The sequence below is a fragment of the Pongo pygmaeus genome, chromosome 11 (assembly GCF_028885625.2).
Source record: "Pongo pygmaeus isolate AG05252 chromosome 11, NHGRI_mPonPyg2-v2.0_pri, whole genome shotgun sequence".
NCBI classification, from domain to species: Eukaryota; Metazoa; Chordata; class Mammalia; order Primates; family Hominidae; genus Pongo; species Pongo pygmaeus.
In genome coordinates, this window is record NC_072384.2 from 128,287,947 (window position 1) to 128,307,574 (window position 19,628).

General features: G+C 40.6%; 1 protein-coding gene across 2 annotated transcripts in view; it reads right to left on the reverse strand.

Moving 5' to 3' along the window:
* Positions 1-322: 322 nt before the first annotated feature.
* SLC19A3 (solute carrier family 19 member 3) overlaps positions 323-19,628 on the reverse strand; it is a 34,068-nt gene continuing 14,762 nt past the window's right edge. Inside the window, exons 2-6 of one of the 2 annotated variants that reach the window (XM_054479063.2) lie at positions 18,574-18,725; positions 15,132-15,960; positions 12,456-12,648; positions 4,737-4,878; positions 323-4,142 (exon numbers count right to left, since the gene is read on the reverse strand). In XM_054479063.2, coding sequence (XP_054335038.1) covers positions 3,966-4,142; positions 4,737-4,878; positions 12,456-12,648; positions 15,132-15,960; positions 18,574-18,723 — 1,491 coding nt within the window. In that variant the 5' untranslated portion in view covers positions 18,724-18,725 and the 3' untranslated portion in view covers positions 323-3,965. The remainder of the gene's footprint in view (positions 4,143-4,736; positions 4,879-12,455; positions 12,649-15,131; positions 15,961-18,573; positions 18,726-19,628) is intronic. The other variant, XM_063648025.1, reaches the window with a different exon arrangement.

Below are 19,628 nucleotides of genomic sequence, written 5' to 3' on the forward strand. Positions count from 1 at the left end.
AAGTGCTGGGATTCCAGGCACAAGCCATGGTGCCTGACCAGGCCTACTTATGCTTTTCTTCTGTTGTTTCTTCCTTTTAATTATAAATGCACATTTAGTAATCCATTCACATTGCCAAAAATATAAAACCATCATAACGGTTGCATGGCAAATCTCCAGCTCCTCATTCTTCAATAAGAATTTATTTCCCAAGAGGTTAAATGCTTTTTTGTAAAAGTAGTATTTTAATTTACTGGTGGGTTATTCATTTGGTGCAAGCATCAAACGCCATGAGAATGTGATGTCTCCCTCCCATTTCCCATTACTCCACAGTAGGCAATTATTGGTATGAGTTTCATTTGTTTATTTATTTATTTGTTTGATTGTTGGTTTGTTTGTTCGAGACAGGGTCTCACTCTGTCACCCAGGCTGGAGTGCAGTGGTGCAATCTCAGCTCACTGCAACCTCCACCTCCTGGGCTCAAGCGATTCTCCCTTCTCATCCCCTCAAGCAGCTGGGAGTCCAGGTGCAAGCCACCATGCCCAGCTAATTTTTGTATTTTTTGTAGAGACAGGGTTTTACCATGTTGCCCAGGCTGGTCTTGAACTCCTGAACTCAAGCGATCCACCTGCCTCAGCCTCCCAAAGTGCTAGGATTACAGGCATGAGCCACCGTGCCAGGCCTCATTTGTCTTTTCAGAAAAGTTATATGCATATATAAGCCAATACAGATATTTTTGTCCTTTTTATACAAATGCTGAGTTGCCGCGTTCATTATTACTTTGGTGCTTGACTTTTTTCCACTTGATAGTAGAGCTCTTAGAGTTCTGTGTCACTAAAAATCTTCCTCATTTTTTAGCAGTTAATTTTGTTATAGGTGAATATGTGAATGAATCATAATGCATTTTTTTGTCCCCTTTGGGTCTCACTCTGTCACTCAGGCTGGAGTGCAGTGGCACAATCTCAACTCACTGCAATCTCTGCCTCCCGGGTTTAAGTGACTCTTATGCTTCAGCCACCGAATGGCTGGGATTACAGGCATGGACCACACCCAGCTAATTTTGTTGTTTTCAGTACATACAGGGTTTCACCATGTTGCCCAGGCTTGCTTCCAATTCCCGGCCTCATGTGATCTGTCTGCCTCAGCCTCCCAAAGTGTTGGGATTACAGGCATGAGCCACTGCACCTGGCCTCCTTTCCAATTTTTGACCTCTGATTTTTCTTGCTTGTCTAATTGTGATGCCTAATGCTTCCAGAATAATAAGTTAAAATAGAAGGATAATAGACTGGGTGCGAGGTGGCTCAAGCCTGTAATCCCAACACTTTGGGAGGCCGAGACGGGCAGATCACCTGAGACCAGGAGTTTGAAACCAGCCTGACCAACATGGTGAAACCCCGTCTCTACTAAATATACAAAAATTAGCCAGGCGTGGTGGCGCACGCCTGTAATCCCAGCTAGTCAGGAGGCTGAGGCAGGAGAATTGTTTGAACCTGGGAGGCGGAGGTTGCGGTGAGCTGAGATTGTGTCATTGCACTCCAGCCTGGGTGACAGAGCAAGATTCTATCAAAAAAAAAAAAAAAAGAAGAAGAAAAAGAAGAAGAAGAATAGCGGCCATTCCTTCCTTGCCTTTAATGTAAGTAGGAATGTTATTAGTTTTCTCCACTAAGTGAGTGCATTGATTCTTGGGCTGGATCTTAGTCCAGTGAATGAATTTGGGGATTTGGAGAGGAGTATACTTGAGAAACATATTAGTCCATTATCACATTGCTATAAAGAAATGCCTGAGACTAGATAATTTGTAGGAAAAGGGGTTTAATTGCCTCACAAGCTACATAGGAAGCGTGGCAGCATCTGCTTCTGTGGAGTCCTCAGGGAGTTTTTACTCATGGCGGAAGGCAAAGTGGGAGCAGGCATCTCCACATGGCCAAAGCAGGAGAAAGAGAGAGCAGGGAGGTGCTACATACTTTTAAACAACCAGATCTTGCGATAACTCGCTGTCATGAGAACAGCAGAGGGGATGGTGCTAAACTACTCATGAAGGATTCACCCCAATGATCCAGTTGCCTCCTAGCCGGCCCCACCTGTAACACTGGGGATTACACTTCAACATGAGATTTGGTGGGGACACAGATCCAAACCATATCAAAATGCAATTAAAAATTTTTTTGTTTGTTTTAGAGACAGGGTCTTGCTATGTTGGCCAAGATGGTCTCATACCCCTATCCTCAAATTAACCTCTCACCTCAGCCTCCCAAAATGCTGGGACTACAGGTGTGAGCCACAGCTGCCAGTCCTAATATAAATCTTGACTCAGCATTCTTTATTCTCACTGTCAGACTGCTCAATGCATCCCTTATTGAAGTTTCTTGAAGTTTCAAAAAACAGATATGTTCAGATAATTTTCAGCAGAATTCATCAAAAAATGTTAACAACTCTTTAAAATTTTGACACATTTTATTTAGCACAATTGCTACCATTTAAAAATCAGGTGTTTTGGCCGGGCATGGTGGTTCACGCCTGTAATCTCAGCTCTTTGGGAGGCCGAAGCAGGCAGATCACCGGAAGTCAGGAGTTTGAGACCAGCCTGGCCAACGTGGTGAAACCTCATCTCTACTAAAAATACAAAAATCAGCTGGGCGTGGTGGTGTGCACCCATAGTCCCAGCTACTTGGGAGGCTGAGGCAGGAGAATGGCTTGAACCCAGGAGGTGGAGTTTGCAGTGAGCCAAGATCACGCCACTGCATTCCAGCCTGGGTGAGAGAGTGAGACTCTGTCTCAAAAAACAAAACAAAACAAAACAAAATCAGGTGTTTTATTCCACTCCCTCCATCAGTGTTTTCTTATTTCTAATACTTCTAGAAATCTCCTTTAAGTTTTCCTAATTTAGACAGACATCACACAGGTGCTCTTTTTTGGGAGGAGAGGGATGACAGTCTTACTCTGTTGTCCAGGCTGGAGTGCAGTGGTGCAATCAAAGCTCACTGCAGCCTCTGACTCCTGTGCTCAACCCATCTTCCCACTATGGCTTCCCAAGTAGCTGAGACTACAGGCACACACCACGCTGCCCAGCTAATTTTTTAATTTTTTAGTAGAGTCAGGTGTCACTGTGTTGCCCAGGCTGGTCTTGAACCTCTGGCCTCAAGCAAAACTCCCACCTTGGCCTCCCAAATTGCTGGGATTACAGGAGTGAGCCACTGCACCTGGCCCATAGATGCATTAACACTTCTATATGGTGGTGGAGAGAAGCCTCACTGCCTCTCCCAGGCCACTGGGAAATGACCTTGTGTATTCTGCAAATACACAAGAGGATCTGAAGCTATTCTTGAGGTAGACTTTCAACAGCAAAACTCAGAGCACAAAATGGAAAATAATCATAAAAAAATTAAATAATAATACTATCAAATCATAACTTGTGAATAATGCTGTTATTAGAGTTGAAGAGGAGCCCTTAGAAATGGGACAAACATTGTAATTCTCTTAGAGAACTGTAACTTAAACAGAAATACACTTATTAGGAGAGGAAAGAAAATGGCTCCTGTGACAAAAAGGTCCCATGTGTTGACTTCTTTGGTAAGATCAAATAAGTATTTAAGCCAAGCAATAGGGTCAGTCCAGTTAGTACTTCTCCTCACAAATGGTGAATATCAACTCCAGGATGGCTGGAGTTTTCTTATGGTTTGGTTCCACGCCATCTGCATGTCCTTACAAGTGATAAAAACCAGAATTTTCCAGCTGCTACTAGTCACAGGGGGTCCCCAATATGGGTTGTTTAATTATGATGATGGGTCCTGTCAATTGCATCCAGCAAAATTGGTCACATAGAGAACTCATCTAAAACTGAGGTTTTGTTGTGGTTTTGAAAGGCCCATTGGAATCCAGATTTGCAAAGCATGGCAAGTTATGGCAAAACATATGCCACCCATCTCAAAATCCTTCCTTATTATTGCATAACTTTGAAAGCCACTGCTGCATTTGTTGCAATGCGGTTAGAGTTTTGTTGACATGATGATATTACTCTCTTCCTCTGGGTGAGACACATCTGGATTCTCACTTGGAGCAGGGCTCTGTACATCCTTCTGGGATTTGGTTGAGTAGATAATATACATGCTTCTCATTAGGAAAATTCCAGCAATTACTGCAAAATAGCTCCCATAAACTAAAAACTGGAGAAAAACAAATAATTAGCCACATATAAAATATGACCATCTATGTCAATGATAATACATCATAATACTGTTGGTTTGCTTGGATTATGGGGTAGCTGAGACCCAGGTTTTTAATATGGGTTATTTAGGTTGAACAATACTCTCCTATCAAGTAAGAAATCAAGATCAAATAAGAAGATGTAAGCAATACGGTGACTAAGAGTCTTGGCTTTAGAGCAGGTTGCTTGGGTTAAAATCATAGCTACTATCATCAATAGTAAAAAACAAAACAAAACAGAAAAACAAAAAAACACTAAAACTCATTGATCTGTCTCTATGTCTTTGTTTGGAGGCTGGTGCAATGCTACATTCAATGTCTCCAAGAATAAATTTAAGCATTGAGGTTACTTCTTACCTGCCTTATCCATGTAAATGTTGTCCTAGTTGCAATTATTGCTCAAAACCTACTTGGTGTGTTATAATATGATAATTAAGGAATTATGTATTTTTTAATTGCTTAACCAAGGAACTCAAGAAATTTAAATATTGCTTGTTGTAAGGTTGAGAAACTTTTGAGGTTACCTAGTTGAAAACAGAAGTATTGCAGCTTACCTGAATGCTGACTGGCAAGTTGAGCCCTCTCTGATCTACTACAATCACAGTCATGATGGTCTGAATCACCAAGGCAATAAAGGTGTTGATTCCAAATACCAGGGCATAGCGTTCCACATTCAGATTAACTGCAATCTGAAATCTATCATTAAACATAAATAAGAATTTTAACTATAATATACATGGATGGAAGTGTTAAAAAGATAGAACATGTTGGCCACAGGGGTATTTATGTCACCCACCTCCAGCTCCAGGTAGTCCAGCAAAGAGAGAGAGAGAGAGACTGTCTGGAAGAAAGTAAAGGAAAAGAACAAGTGTCTCTGTCTGGTAATCCATGGAATTCTTCTGGATCTTATCCAAGACCACCAAAGCAGTAGCTCTAAGAGTCTGCTAGAACCACAGTGTTACTGGGCTTGGGGTGCTCCCTAATGTAGATACAGTTTAGATCACAACACCCAAATCCTTCTGAATACCTGGAAAGCCTTCCCACGGAGGACAGGTACAAAAAAGCCCAGACAGCAAAGACTACAATAAATACAACTCTTCAATACCCTGACACTGATGAACATCCATAAGCATCAAGATCATCCAGGAAAACATGTTCTCACCAAACTAAAATAAGGCACCAGGGACCAATCCTGGAGAAACATATATGACCTTGCAGACACAGAATTCAAAATAGTTAAGAAAACGCAAAGAAATTCAAGATAACACAAAGAAGGAATTCAGAATTCTGTCAGATACATTTAATAAAGAGATTGAAATAATTAAAAAGAATCAAGCAGAAATGCTGCGGTTGAAAAATCCAATTGACATACTGAGAATGCATCAGAATCTCATACCAGCAGAACTGATCAAGCAGAAGAAATAATTAGCAAGCTTGAAGACAAGCTATTTAAAAATACAGTCAGGAGACAACAGACAAAAGAAGAATGAGGCACACCTACAATATCTAGAAAACAGTCTCAAAAAGGAAAATCTAAGTTATTGGCCTTAAAGAGGAGGTAAAGAAGTAGATAGAGGTAGAAAGTTTATTCAAAGGGATAATATCAGAGAGCTTCCCAAACCTAAAGAGATCAATATCCAAGGACAAGGTTACAGAACACCAAGCAGATTTAACCCAAAGAAGACTACTTAAAGGTATTTAATAATCAAACTCCCAAAGGTTAAGGATAAAGAAAAGATTCTAAAAGGAGCAAGAGAAAGGAAATAAATAACATACAATAGAGCTCCAATGTCTGGCAGCAGTCTTTTCAGTAGAAACTTTAGAACCAGGGAGTGGCATGACATATTTAAAGTGCTGAAGGAGAAAAACTTTTACCCTAGAATAGTATATCCAGTGAAAATATTAAACCTGAAGGAGAAATAAAGACCATCCCAGACAAACAGAAGCTGAGGGATTTCATCAACACCAGACCTGTCCCACAAGAAATGCTGAAGGGAGTACTTCCATCTCTAAGAAAAGGACGTTCATGAGCAATAAGAAAACACGTAAAGGCACAAAACTCACTTGTAATAATAAGTACATAGAACAACACAGAATATTATCATACTGTAACTGGGGTGTGTAAACTACTCTTATAAGTAGAAAGACTAAAAGATGAACCAATCAAAAATAGTAACTACAAATTTTCAAGACAGACAGTACAATAAGATATAAAGAGAAACAACAAAAAGTTAAAACACAGGAGGACAAAGTTACACTGTAGAGTTATTAGTTTTCTTTTTGCTTGTTTGTTTATGCAAATAGTCTTAAGTTGTTATCAGCTTAAAATAATGGGTTATAACATAGTATTTGCAAGCCTCATGGTAACCTCAAATTGAAAAACATACAATGGATACCCAAAAAGTAAAAAAGAAATTAAATTATATCACCAGAGAAAGTCACCTTCACTAAAAGGAAGAAAGAAAAGGAAAAAGGCCACAAAATCAGAAAAGAAATAACAAAATAACGGGAGTAAGTCCTTACTTATCAGTCTAAACTCTTTAAAAGAGAGTGGTTGAATGGATTTTTAAAAAGACCCAAGATCTGTTGCCTACAAGAAATACATTTTACCTATAAAGATATACATAGACTGAAAATAAAGGGATGGACAAAGATATGTCATGCCAATGGAAACAAACAAAAAAAGAGGACTTGTAGCTATACTTAACAGCAGAGAAAATAGATTTCAAGACAGAAACTATAAGAGACACAGGTCATTATATAATGATAAAAGGGTCAATTCAGCAAGAGAATATAAAAATTGTAAATATGGCCAGGCGCGGTGGCTCACGACTGTAATCCCAGCACTTTGGGAGGCCGAGGTGGGCAGATCACGAGGTCAGGAGATCAAGACCATCCTGGCTAACAGGATGAAACCCTGTCTCTACTAAAAATACAAAAAATTAGCTGGGTGTGGTGGTGGGAGCCTGTAGTTCCAGCTACTCGGGAGGCTGAGGCAGGAGAATGGCGTGAACCTGGGAGGCGGAGCTTGCAGTGAGCTGAGATCACGCCACTGCACTTCAGCCTAGGCGACAGAGCAAGACTCCATCTCAAAAAAAAAAAAAAAAATTGTAAATATATGTGCATCCAACACTGGAGCACGCATATATAAAGCAAATATTAGAGCTAGAAAGAGATAAGAGAATCCAATACAATAATAGCTGGAGACTTTAAAACCCCACTTTCAGCACTGGACAGATCTTTCAGACAGAAAATCAATAAAGAAACATCAGACTTAATCTGCACTATAGAAAAAATGGACCTAATAGATATTTACAGAACTTTTCATCCAATGGCCACAGGATACACATTGTTGTCAGCATATGGATCATTGTCAAGGATAAACCATGTTAGGTTACAAAACAACTCTTAAAACATATTCAAAAATTTGAAATAATTAATATCAAACATCGTCTCTGATCACAATAGAATAAAACTAGAAATCAACAACAAGAGGAATTTTGGAAACTATAGAAACACACGGAAATTAAACAGTATGCCCCTGAATGACCAGTGGGTCAATGAAGAAATTGAGAGAAACTGAAAAATTTCTTGAAACAAATGATAATGGAAACACAACATGCCAAAACCTACAGGACACAGTGAAAGCAGTACTAAGAGGGAAGTTTATAGTTACAAGTGCCTACATAAAAAAAGAAGAGAGGCCGGGTGTGGTGGCCCATGCATATAATTCCAGCACTCTGCGAGGCTGAGGCAGATGAATCACTTGAGCTCCAGAGTTCTAGACCAGCCTGGGCAATATGGTGAAACCCTGTCTCTACCAAAAATACAAAAAAATTAGCCAGGTGTGGTGGTGGTGCATGTTTGTGATCCCAGCTTCTCAGGAGTCTGAGGCAGGAGGATCACTTGAGCCCAGGAGGCAGAGGTTGCAGTGAGTAGAGATTATCACGCCAGTGCACTCCAGCCTGGAGAACATAGTAAGACCCTGTCTCTTAAAAAAAAGGAAAAAAAAAACCAAAACAGAGTCGTCTCAAATAAATAACCTGATGCATCTTAAAGAACTAGAAAAGCAAGAGTAAACTTAACCCAAAACTAGTAGAAGACAAGAAATAATAAATATCAGAGCAGAAAGAAATGAAATTGAAATGAAGAAAACAATACAGAACGTCAATGAAACAAAAAGTTGGGTTTTAGAAAAGATAAAATTGACAAACCTTTAGCCGGACTAAGAAAAAGAGAGAAGTCCCAAGTAAATAAAACTAGAGATGTAAAAGGAGACATTACAACCAATACTGCAGAAATTCAAAGGATCAGCAGTGGCTACTATGAGAAAGTATATGCCAATAAATTGGGAAATCTAGAAGAAATGGATAAATTCCTATATACAAACAACCTACCCAGATTGAACCATGAAGAAATCCAAAACCTGAGCAGACCAATAATAAGTAGTAAGATTGAAGCCATAACAAAAAGCCTCCCACTAAAGAAAAGCCCAGGACCCAATGGCTTCACTGCTGAATTCTATCAAAGAACTAATTCCAATCCCACCCAAACTATTCTAAAGAACAGAGGAGGGAATACTTCCAAACTCATTCTACAAGGCCAGTATTACCCTAACACCAAAACCAGACAAAGACACATTAAAAACAAAAAACAACTACAGGCCAATCTCTGATGAATATTGATGAAAAAATTCTGAACAAAATACTAGCAAACTGAATTCAATAATACATTAGAAAGATAATCTATCATGACTAAGTGGGATTTATCCCAGGGATGCAAGGATCATTTCACATATGTAAATCAATCAGTGTGATAAATCACATCGACAGAATGAAGGACAAAAACTATGATCATTCAATTGATGCTAAATAAAGCATGTGATACAATTCAACATTCCTTCTGGATAAATACCCTCAAAAAACTGGGTATAGAAGGAACATACTCAACACAATAAAAGCCATATATGACAGACCTACAGCTAGTACTGGATTGAATGGGAAAAAGCTGAAATGCTTTACTCGCTAAGATTTGGAACATGACAAGGATGCCTACTTTTACCACTGCTATTCAACATAGCACTGCAAGTCTTATCTAGAGCAATCAGACAAGAGAAAGAAATAAAGGGCATCCACATTGGAAAGGATCAAGTCAAATTATCTTTGCTTGCAGACGACATGATCTTACATTTAGGAAAACTTAAAGACTCTTACCAATAAACTATTAGAACTGATAAATAAGTTCAGTATATTTGCAGGACATAAAATCAACACACAAAACTCCGTAACATATCTATATGCAAACAGAGAACAATCTGAAAAAGAAATCAAGAAAGTAATCCTATTTACAGTAGCTACAGATAAAATAAAATACCTAAGAATTAACTAAAGAAGTGAAAGATCTTTGCAATGAAAACTATAAAACACTGATACAAGAAATTGAAGAGGACACACACACACAAAATGGAATGATATTCCATATTCATGGACTGGAGGAATCAATATTGTTAAAATGCCCATACTATCCAAAGCAATCTACAGATTCAGTGCAATCCCTATAAAAATGCCAAGGATATTTTTCACAGAAATAGAAAAAACAATTCTAAAATTTATATGAAACCACAAAAGACCCAGAATAGTCAAAGCTATCCTAAGCAAAACAAAACAAAATGAAACAACAACAACAACAACAAAAAACTGGAGGAATCACATTGCCTGACTTTGAATTACACTCTAGAGCTATAGTAACCAAAACAGCATAGTTCTGGCATAAAAGCAGACATGTAGACCAATGGAACAGAAGAGTGAACGCAGAAACCCAATAGTGAACCCACACACCTACAGTAAACTCATTTTCACCAAAGATGCCAGGAACATACACTGGGGAAAAGACAGTCTCTTCAACAAATGGTGCTGGGAAAACTGAATATCCATATGCAGAAGAATGAATGAAAGTAGACCCCTATGACTCACCATATACAAAATCAAGTCAAAATGGATTAATGACTTAAATCTAAGACCTCAAATTATGAAACAACTACAAGAAAACACTGGGGAAACTCTCCGGGACATTGGAGTGGGCAAAGATTTCTTGAGTACCCCACAAACACAGGCAACCAAAGCAAAAAGGGACAAATGGGATCACATCAAGTTAGAAAGCTCCTGCACAGTCAAGGAAAGACACAACCCGCAGAATGGAAAAACAAATTTGCAAACTACCCATGTGACAAGGGGTAAAAAACCAGAATATATAAGGAGTTCAAACAACTCTATAGGAAAAAAAGGCTAATAATCAGATTAAAAATGGGCAAAAATCTGAACAGATGTTTCTTTAAAGACATGCAAATGACAAACAGGTATATGAAAAGGTGCTCAACGTCATTGATCAGAGAAATGTAAATCAAAACTACAAAACTTCAATTTGAATGGCTTTTATCCAAAAGACAAGCAATAAATGCTGATGAGAATGTGCAACCTCCGCCTCCCAGGTTCAAGTGATTCTCCTGCCTCAGCCTCCTCAGTAGCAGGGATTACAGGTGCTCACCACCATGCCCAGCTAATTTTTGTATTTTTAGTAGATACGGGGTTTAACCATATTGGCCAGGCTGGTCTTGAACTCCTGACCTCAGGTGATCCACCTGCTTTGGCCTCCCAAAGTGCTGGGATTACAGGTGTGAGCCACTGTGCTCAGCCATAAATATTTTTTTTAATGCAAATAAATGATATAATCCTACTTTAACAAAATCTTCACATTTAAAAAAAAGCAACCTAAGATATATGATTCTGATTAAGACATTTCCATGAAGAAAATAAACATACCAACTAATTGTTTTTTCCTTGTCTGATGATTTTTTTTTCCCGGAGTGCTCATATTTCTATGTTGTAAATTGTTTATAAAACATTTTTCACAAATTAAAAGCAAAACTTGATGAAGCTTTTGTCTCCACTTCTTTCATGCAATTTGAAATTCAAATGTTTCTCATGCTTTTGGTTAACAGCAAAGCATATTTTCTGCAGTCAGCTTTAGCTGTACTTTTACACGAAACCGAATGGTTTTTTAATCATTTTCTTAAAGAGATCTCTGAGAAAAAAGTAGAAGCAAAAATGATGGGAAATTCTAAATCCCAGAAATTATTTTTAGAAAATGACTAAAAACTAGATCTGGCGTGGTGGCTCACACCTGTAATCCTACCACTTTGGGAAGCTGAGGTCAGAGGATTACTTGAGCCCGGGAGTTCGAGACCAGCCTGGGGAACATAGCGACACTCTGTCTCTACAAAAATGAAAATTAAAAATTTAGCCAGGCATGGTGGTATGCACTAGTAGTTTCAGCTACTCGGGAGGCTGAGGTGGGAGGACTGCGTGAGCCCAGGAGATCAAGATTGTGGTGTGCTATGATTGCACCATTGCACTCCTGCCTGGGTGAGACCCTGTCTCAAAAAGAACAAAAGAAAAGAAAAACTGCTTGGTTCCATATACGACTGCAGCTAAAGGTTTCTTGTTATCTTTGCATCTACTCTTTTTAGTATCCAACTTTTTAATAACTTTCCTGAGAATCTTTTGTGTCACAAAAGTATGTGCTTAGAATTTCTCATGCAACCAAATGAAAGTAGGAATGAAATCTAAACCTAACCATTTAAAAGCAGATCACATCACACCTTATGTAGAACGTTGCTGGAAATAAACAAATCAAACCCTGACAATGGTGCTAGATGTAGTGGCTCACACCTGTAATTCCAGCACTTTGGGAAGCCAAGGCAGGTGGATCGCTTGAGCCCAGGAGTTTGAGACCAGCCTGAGCAACATGGTGAAACCCCATCTCTACATAATACGAAAAATTAGCTAGGCATGGTGGCACATGCTTGTCATCCTAGCTACTCAGGAGGTTGAGGTTGGGGACTCATCTGAGCCTGGGAAGTCAAGGCTGCATTGAGCCGTGATTGTGATCACACTACTGCTCTCCAGCCTGGGCAAGAGAGCCAGGCCATCTCTCAAACAAAACAAAACAAAAAGAAAAACCTGACAATGTATCACTGCTTTTGGTTTATAAACCTACAGACCTTTTTCCCTTGATGACTAAAGGTATATTGTAGCAATATTCAGAAAGCAAATTGTTAAACAAAAAGTTAGCTTAGTTGTGTCTAATTTAATATAAAACAGTCAACGTTTAATATTGCAATTGACTAAAATCCCTCTGAAGTTCTTAGAGAAAGTTTAGGAAGACAGAAGAGAGAGGAATACAGTTCAGTTTTAGGAGTGGTTGGTAAAACTTACACTGCTATGGTTATAAGAAGCATATAGCTGGACTTGAATATCAAATAACCAGCATAGCACGCCCAGATATTGGCTGTGTAATGCATGAGAAATAAAGAACCGGCACTGACAACTGAGAAGACCGCCAGAGCCAGCTCTCCCAGAAGGTCCCAGTTGACTTTCACATAACCCACTGCAAAGGCAGCCACAGCCCCTGAAAAAAAACATTGAAGGCAATCAAACATAATGACTTTGCATGCAGGAAAATATCAACACCCTCTCTTAAAAACCCAGGTCTCAGGTAATTCTGAAAGATAAATATTTGCTTTCACAAATTTGTGTGATCGAACTGAATGTGTAAGGAGAAATGATACATTAACCTAATCACTCAATACAACATGCAGGGATGGAAAAGGATGAAATAAATTCTCTGGGAATATACCTGGACTCTCTATTTGCCTTTCTTTTCTCAGTTTTTGCTGTAAGTCTTTTTCAGTGATGAGTATCAGATGTGTTACATTGATAGTTTTAGTCTTTTTTCTTGCCCCACCCAGTTTCAGTCTTTATTATGAATCTTTAGTAATCTTAGTCTTATTTCCAGTCTCCACTCTAAAGTCTTCAACATCTGACATACTTTACTTGAGAAGCTTTGGGTGAAAACATCTATATAGACTTACAGAGTTCAAGAAATTGAATAATTGACAGTAATTAGGGTTAGTACTTTTGTGTGGTTCTCTTTAACAAAGGTAAAAGGTATTTAGGGCTGGGGACAGTGGCGCACTCCTGTAATCCCAGCACTTTGGGAGGCTGAAGGGGGTGGATCACTTGAGGTCAGGAGTTAGAGACCAGCCTGGCCAACACGGTGAAACTCTGGCTCTACTAAAAATACAAAAAATAGCCAGCATGGTGGTGGGCGCCTGCAATCCCAGCTACTCAGGAGGCTGAGGCAGGAGAATCGCTTGAACCCGGGAGGCAGAGGTTGCAATGAGTTGAAATCATGCCACTGCAATCCAGCCTGGGTGACAGAGTAAGACTCTGTCTAAAATAAATAAATAAACAAAAGGTATTTAGATTTCAAATTACTACACTGATATATGACTAACTTTCCCACATATGATCATGACTACAGAGGAAAAAAAATAACTATTTTCAGCACATGGATTTGGAATGTAGGAGCAATAATTTCAGTGAAGCAATTCTGGCACAGTCCTGGTTTCCAGAAGTTAAACTGAAGCTTCCCACAAGGGAGATAATAATAAAATAGAGGTCACATGGGTTTTCTAAAACTTTTTGTAAATGAGGGTGGGGTGAATTCTCACTTCCTAAAAAATATCTTCAAAGTCTCATTTGACATTTAAGCTTCCAGTTACTAGGAAATAAACACTTATTGTAGATTAAACTTCAAAGACAGATTTCCCTCTGATATTAAAATCCTGACTTTCACATCTCTTCCACCCCTCATTTAAATATCATGAGAAAGCTGCTTTTGAAAGTTGTTGGTGTATAGCCTAGAGTTGTTATAGGTGCATGCTAGCTAGTTCAAATCCTGTATTAACAAAACCTTAAGTGAGAATTTGGAATCCTTAATGTATTTTCTAAAATAATAAAAACATACACACATATATGTATATATTTTGATATTAAAAATAATCCTAAAAGAACAGGGCATGTTATTAACCTTTGTGCTAATGATGAATTGGAATCTTAGGGATTCAACTAGAATTTCATTGTTTGGTGCTAAGCTCTGAGCTCCTAAGAGTTACTTGTTGTGGTTGGGCACGGTGGCTCACACCTGTAATCCCAGCACTTTGGGAGGCCAAGGCGGGCAGATCATGAGGTCAAGAGATTGAGACCATCCTGGGCAACATGGTGAAACCCTGTCTCTACTAAAAATACAAAAAAATTTAGCTGGGCATAGTGGCACGTGCCTGTAGTCCCAGCTACTCAGGAGGCTGAGGCAGGAGAATAGCTTGAACCCAGGAGGTGGAGGTTGCAGTGAGCTGAGATCACACCACTGCACTCCAGCCTGGTGACAGAGTGAGACTTTGTCTAAAAAAAAAAAAAAGTTACTTGCTGTAACTACAACACAATAGAAAGTCACGGTATTAGTTTTCCAGTGACTTTCATTTTTTTTTTTTTTTGAGAGGAGTCTCACTCTGTCGCCCAGGCTGGAGTGCAGTGGCGCGATCTCGGCTCACTGCAAGCTCAGCCTCCCAGGTTCACGCCATTCTCCTGCCTCAGCCTCCCAAGTAGCTGGGACTACAGGCACCCGACACCATGACTGGCTAATTTTTTTGTATTTTTAGTAGAGATGGGGTTTCACCGCGTTAGCCAGGATGGTCTTGATCTCCTGACCTCACGATTTGCCGGCCTCGGCCTCCCAAAGTGCTGGGACTACAGGTGCCCGCCACCACGCGTAGCTATTTTATTTTTTGTATTTTTAGTAGAGACCGGGTTTCACTGCGTTAGCCAGGATGGTCTCGATCTCCTGACCTCGTGATCTGCCCGTCTCAGCCTCCCAAAGCGCTGGGATTACAGGCATGAGCCACCACGCCTGGCAGTTGCTTTCATTCTTGATTGAAAAAAATTATGCCGCCTTCTGAACAGAGCTAATTCGCTGCCATGAAGTTCGGTACCTGGAGAAATGGACTTAAGGGGGTAAAGCCAACAAAGGAAGATTAAGTGACATTTGCTTACCTCCAAAGGTTGCAATAGCTTCTACGGCCCCATTATAGATGGAAGAATCTTGGGATGGCGCCTTGTAATCCCACAGGATTTGAACATAGTTCAAAACCTGGTTAAAACCTGCTGTGGCGAAAGCCCACCATAGAGACCAGTAGAAAAGACGTTTTGAGGAGTAGCACTCCTTCAGATCTTGGAACCACTGCACAAAAACTTCCACAGTCACACTGCTTGGTTTCAGGCTGTTCAGCTGGCCCTTATTCAGCTTCCCTGAAGTGCTGAGTATTTCTGATGTGGGTTTCTGCTCTTCACAGCCTGGTGCTTCACCTCCGTGAGTTTCCTCTAATACTGGCTTCACGCTTGATGACTTCTTTATTTCTCTGCTGGGTTTTGCATGAAAAAACATGCTTTTCTTGGGCATTGGTAGGAAAAGTGAGAAAAGGAAGGCCACGGAGACCGAGGCCAAGGATATGACGTGGAGGTAAAAGTACGACAGGTTCGCCAGGGATACCAAGAGTTGAGCCAGCACGGACCCTGCTGTGTAGGCGGCCAGCGTGACGCTCCTGCAGTAGCCGCTCACTCTCTGGTAGTGCTCGGGGCTGACCACGCTGTATATGTAGGCGTAGTAGGCCACCTCGGTGGCAGTGACCATCCCATAGAAGAACTCTACAACCTGCATGGTCTTCACTCCTTGGCCAAACAACAGCAGCAGCCAGGTAATGATGAAACTGATACCTTGCAAGATGATGACTGGCTTGTAGCGGACATAATCGGTGAGGACAAACACAGGCAGCAGCAGCACTAGGTAGGAGTATGTCCAAACGGGGAAGATCTCATTTGTTATCTGCAAAGTTGGTAAACTGCATGACCATGAAGCACCGGTACTGTACTAAGGTACCTGTGGTTTGTATCTCAAATTCTGCCTCCAATTGGAAATTATTCGCATTACGGAGAAACATAATGAGAAAACTGATTTTCAAGGAAATCACAAGAAAAGATAGTCTCCTTTCCCATTGGTAAAAACCAACCAATTTACACGCTTAGATAAACCCCGGTAGAAGAGTATATTGGCTTATTGTGCAATCTGAATTATATATTAAGTTTAAATAGTATGTACAGTTGAGTAGATGAGTTAAAAAGTTTTTGGACACTTCTAAGTTTTTCTGATTCTTTTTTTTTGAGATGGAGTCTTGCCCAGCTGCCCAGACTGGAGTGCAGTGGCCCGATCTTGGCTCACTGCAACCACCGTCTCCCAGGTTCAAGCCATTCTCCCATCTCAGCCTCCCGAGTAGCTGGGATTACAGGCACCCGCCATCATGCCTGGCTAATTTTTGTATTTTAGAAGAGATGGGGTTTCACCATGTTGATCCGGTTGATCTTGAACTCCTGACCTTAGGTGATCCACCTGCCTCGGCCTCCCAAAGTGCTAGGATTATAGGCGTGAGCCACCGCGCCCGGCCCAAGATTCTCAAAAAATATAATTTCCTTCTTGTTTGAATATTAACATTAGACAAGTAGACTACAATGTTAAAAGAATCCAGGCCGGGCATGGTGGCTCACGCCTGTAATCCCAGCACCTTGGGAGGCCGAGGCAGGCAGATCACGAGGTCAGGAGTTCAAGACCAGCCTGGCCAACATGATGAAACCCCGTCTCTACTAAAAACACAAAAATTAGCCGGGCATGGTGGCAGACACCTGTGATCCCAGCTACTTGTGAGGCTGAGGCAGGAGAATCGCTTGAACCTGGGAGGCAGAGATTGCAGAAAGCCGAGATTGTGCCACTGCACTCCAGCCTGGGCAACAGAGCAAGACCCCATCTCAACAACAACAACAAAAAGAATCCAACAGCCTTTATTGTCATGTGATCTATCACTACATCAAACATTTCAGCCCTTCCAACATCTGGAAAGATATGGGAAAATAGGGAAAGAGTAAATAACTTTGCCACATTATAGAGTGGAAGCAAGTAATGTATCTCATTTTCCTTCCTGGGCAAATTTGCTAGGTTCCCAACCTTCCCCCTGCTCCCCCTAACAATTCTGATGATTTGTCTATGGCTCAATTTAATATGGATCATCTCACAGATTTAGTCAGAAATGCATGGGATCTCAATTTTCATAGTAGGAAGGACTGGAGTTGCTGATCTGTAGGGATGGGTGAGTGCTGCAGCCTCTCAAATCACTGAACTTACCCACCTTGACACCTGGATCACTGAGGTTGCTGGAGAAAGCAGGAGGCCACAGAGCAAAGACCACACAACTGAGCTGCTCCTTGGAGGGAGGATCTATTAACTGGTCCATAGTGGCTGGAGAAGCAGACCCCAGTGGATTCATTGTGTTGCTTCTGACCCTGCATCTGTCCTTTGTTGTCTGAATTGTGGCATGCTTCAACCTGAGCAACTCGGAAACAGGGTTGTCCCTAAGTGATCTGATACTACAGAACAAGCTTGCCTTTCTGTCCTTGCCACCTCACCACCCGAGGCACCAATTAGCCTTGCAGGCAAAGCCACACACCTTACATAGTGTTTTCAAGGCTAAGGCTGGAGATTGTAAAATCAGCCCAGGGTAATTTTGCAGTTAGGTCAGTGCATTTTCTTGTTGTACTTCTTATAAAGAAATGCGAGGCTGGTGGTGGTGGCTCATGCCTGTAATCCCAGCACTTTGGGAGGCCGAGGCGGGTGGATCTCTTGAGGCCAGAAGTTCGAGACCAGCCTGGCCAACATGGCGAAACCCTGTCTCTACTAAAAATACAAAAATTAGCCGAGCGTGGTGGCTCATGCCTGTAGTCCCAGCTACTCGGGATGCTGAGGCAGGAGAATCGTTTGAACCTTGGAGGCGGAGTTTGCAGTGAGCCAAAATCACCCCATTGCACTCTAGCCTGCACAACAGAGTGAGACTCCATCTCAAACAAAAACAGTAAAACAAAAAAAAAAAAAAAAAGAAAGAAAGAAAGAAAGAAAAAGAAAGGCGTTGCTCTTTTAAGTAAGATAATCTGGCATTCCAGAGAAGGAGGCAAGGGCTGGGAGATAAAGCTGTTAATGGCTCACCTGCTGGCAAACAGTGTCATAAAGAAATACCACAATTTTTTATGAGATCCTGCTTATCCCTCAGCAGCCTGAGAGTTTATTTAGATCTAGATCCTGTGCCTGCCAGTGATGCTATTTTAGGATTAGTGTAATAGAATCAATGGAGACCTGAAAGGCTCCTATCATTAACACAAATGTTAGGACTCTATGCAAGTTAAAAATTTGTTAACACATGTAATATGTTTTGGCTGCAATTTTTTGCAAGTAAGAAGAGGAAATAATATGTGTCTGTATGGGACACATATTATGAAAATCAGACTCACTGAGTTTAATGTATTCATCTTATATCAAGTTGAGGGAAGCCCTGTATCCTTGTTCAAGTCCTATAAAATTTGAAAAACCACATTAAGATATGTATGTATGTTAACTTACCTCTGCACTGGTCAGGTTTTTATCTGGTCCAGATAAATATGGGATAAGGAATGGTTCTGAGGGTCTCATCATGGAGAAAAAACCAAATAAGCAGAGGATCACAGTGGGGTAAATCCAGGAACTGCTTAGTGAATTTCTGTAACAATCCATGGCTGATCAAATGGAAACAAAGAGAAAATTAAGTGATGCTTATTCTTTTTAGCATACTTGATGCGATGAAAACCTGATTTTTTTTTTGAGATGGAGTCTCGCTCTGTTGTCCAGGCTGAAGTGCAGTGGCATGATCTCAGCCCATTGCAACCTGCGCCACCTGGGCTCAAGTCATTCTCCTGCCTCAGCCTCCCAAGTAGCTGGGATTACAGGTGCCCGCCACCATGACTGGATAATTTTGTATTTTTAGTAGAGATGGGGTTTCACCATGTTGGCCAGGCTGGTCTTGAACTCCTGACCTCAAGTGAGGAAATTGCTTGAAATGCAAGCTTTAGACATAAAGCCCAACAGAGTATGTCATTTGTCACTGCACAGAAGAAACAAACAAACAAAAATCATTGTATGGCGGCTATATTTGAAAACATCTTGCTATCTCATGTGAATTATCATGTGCACAGGAAAATTCACTAATTCCTCCACACTTTAGCTCAAGCTTTGCCTTATTGTAACGCTTATAGATTTTTGACGGTCCTGCATGTGGCTAAGTTCTCTGAGATAAATTTATAGGAAGGAAACTAATTTGTTGTATGATGCTTTTCTGCATACTATTTCCTTAAATCTACATACTAATTGTAAGACAGATATCATTTCCCCACATTCCCAGAGAAGCATATGGAAGATCCAAGATGCCCAAACACTGGCTTCAAACCACATGATCAAGATCTGAATCCAGGTCTCCCTACTCCCATCAGGAACCTTTCACCCACTCCACTCTCCCTCATTCTGGAGGCCCCCATCAGCTGCTGGTATTAACCTAATGACAACCACAGTGAGGGAAAAAACGTGTATTTATAAACACATTCATACTAAAGATTATGGTTACATATATAGAGCTTTTAGGGTCA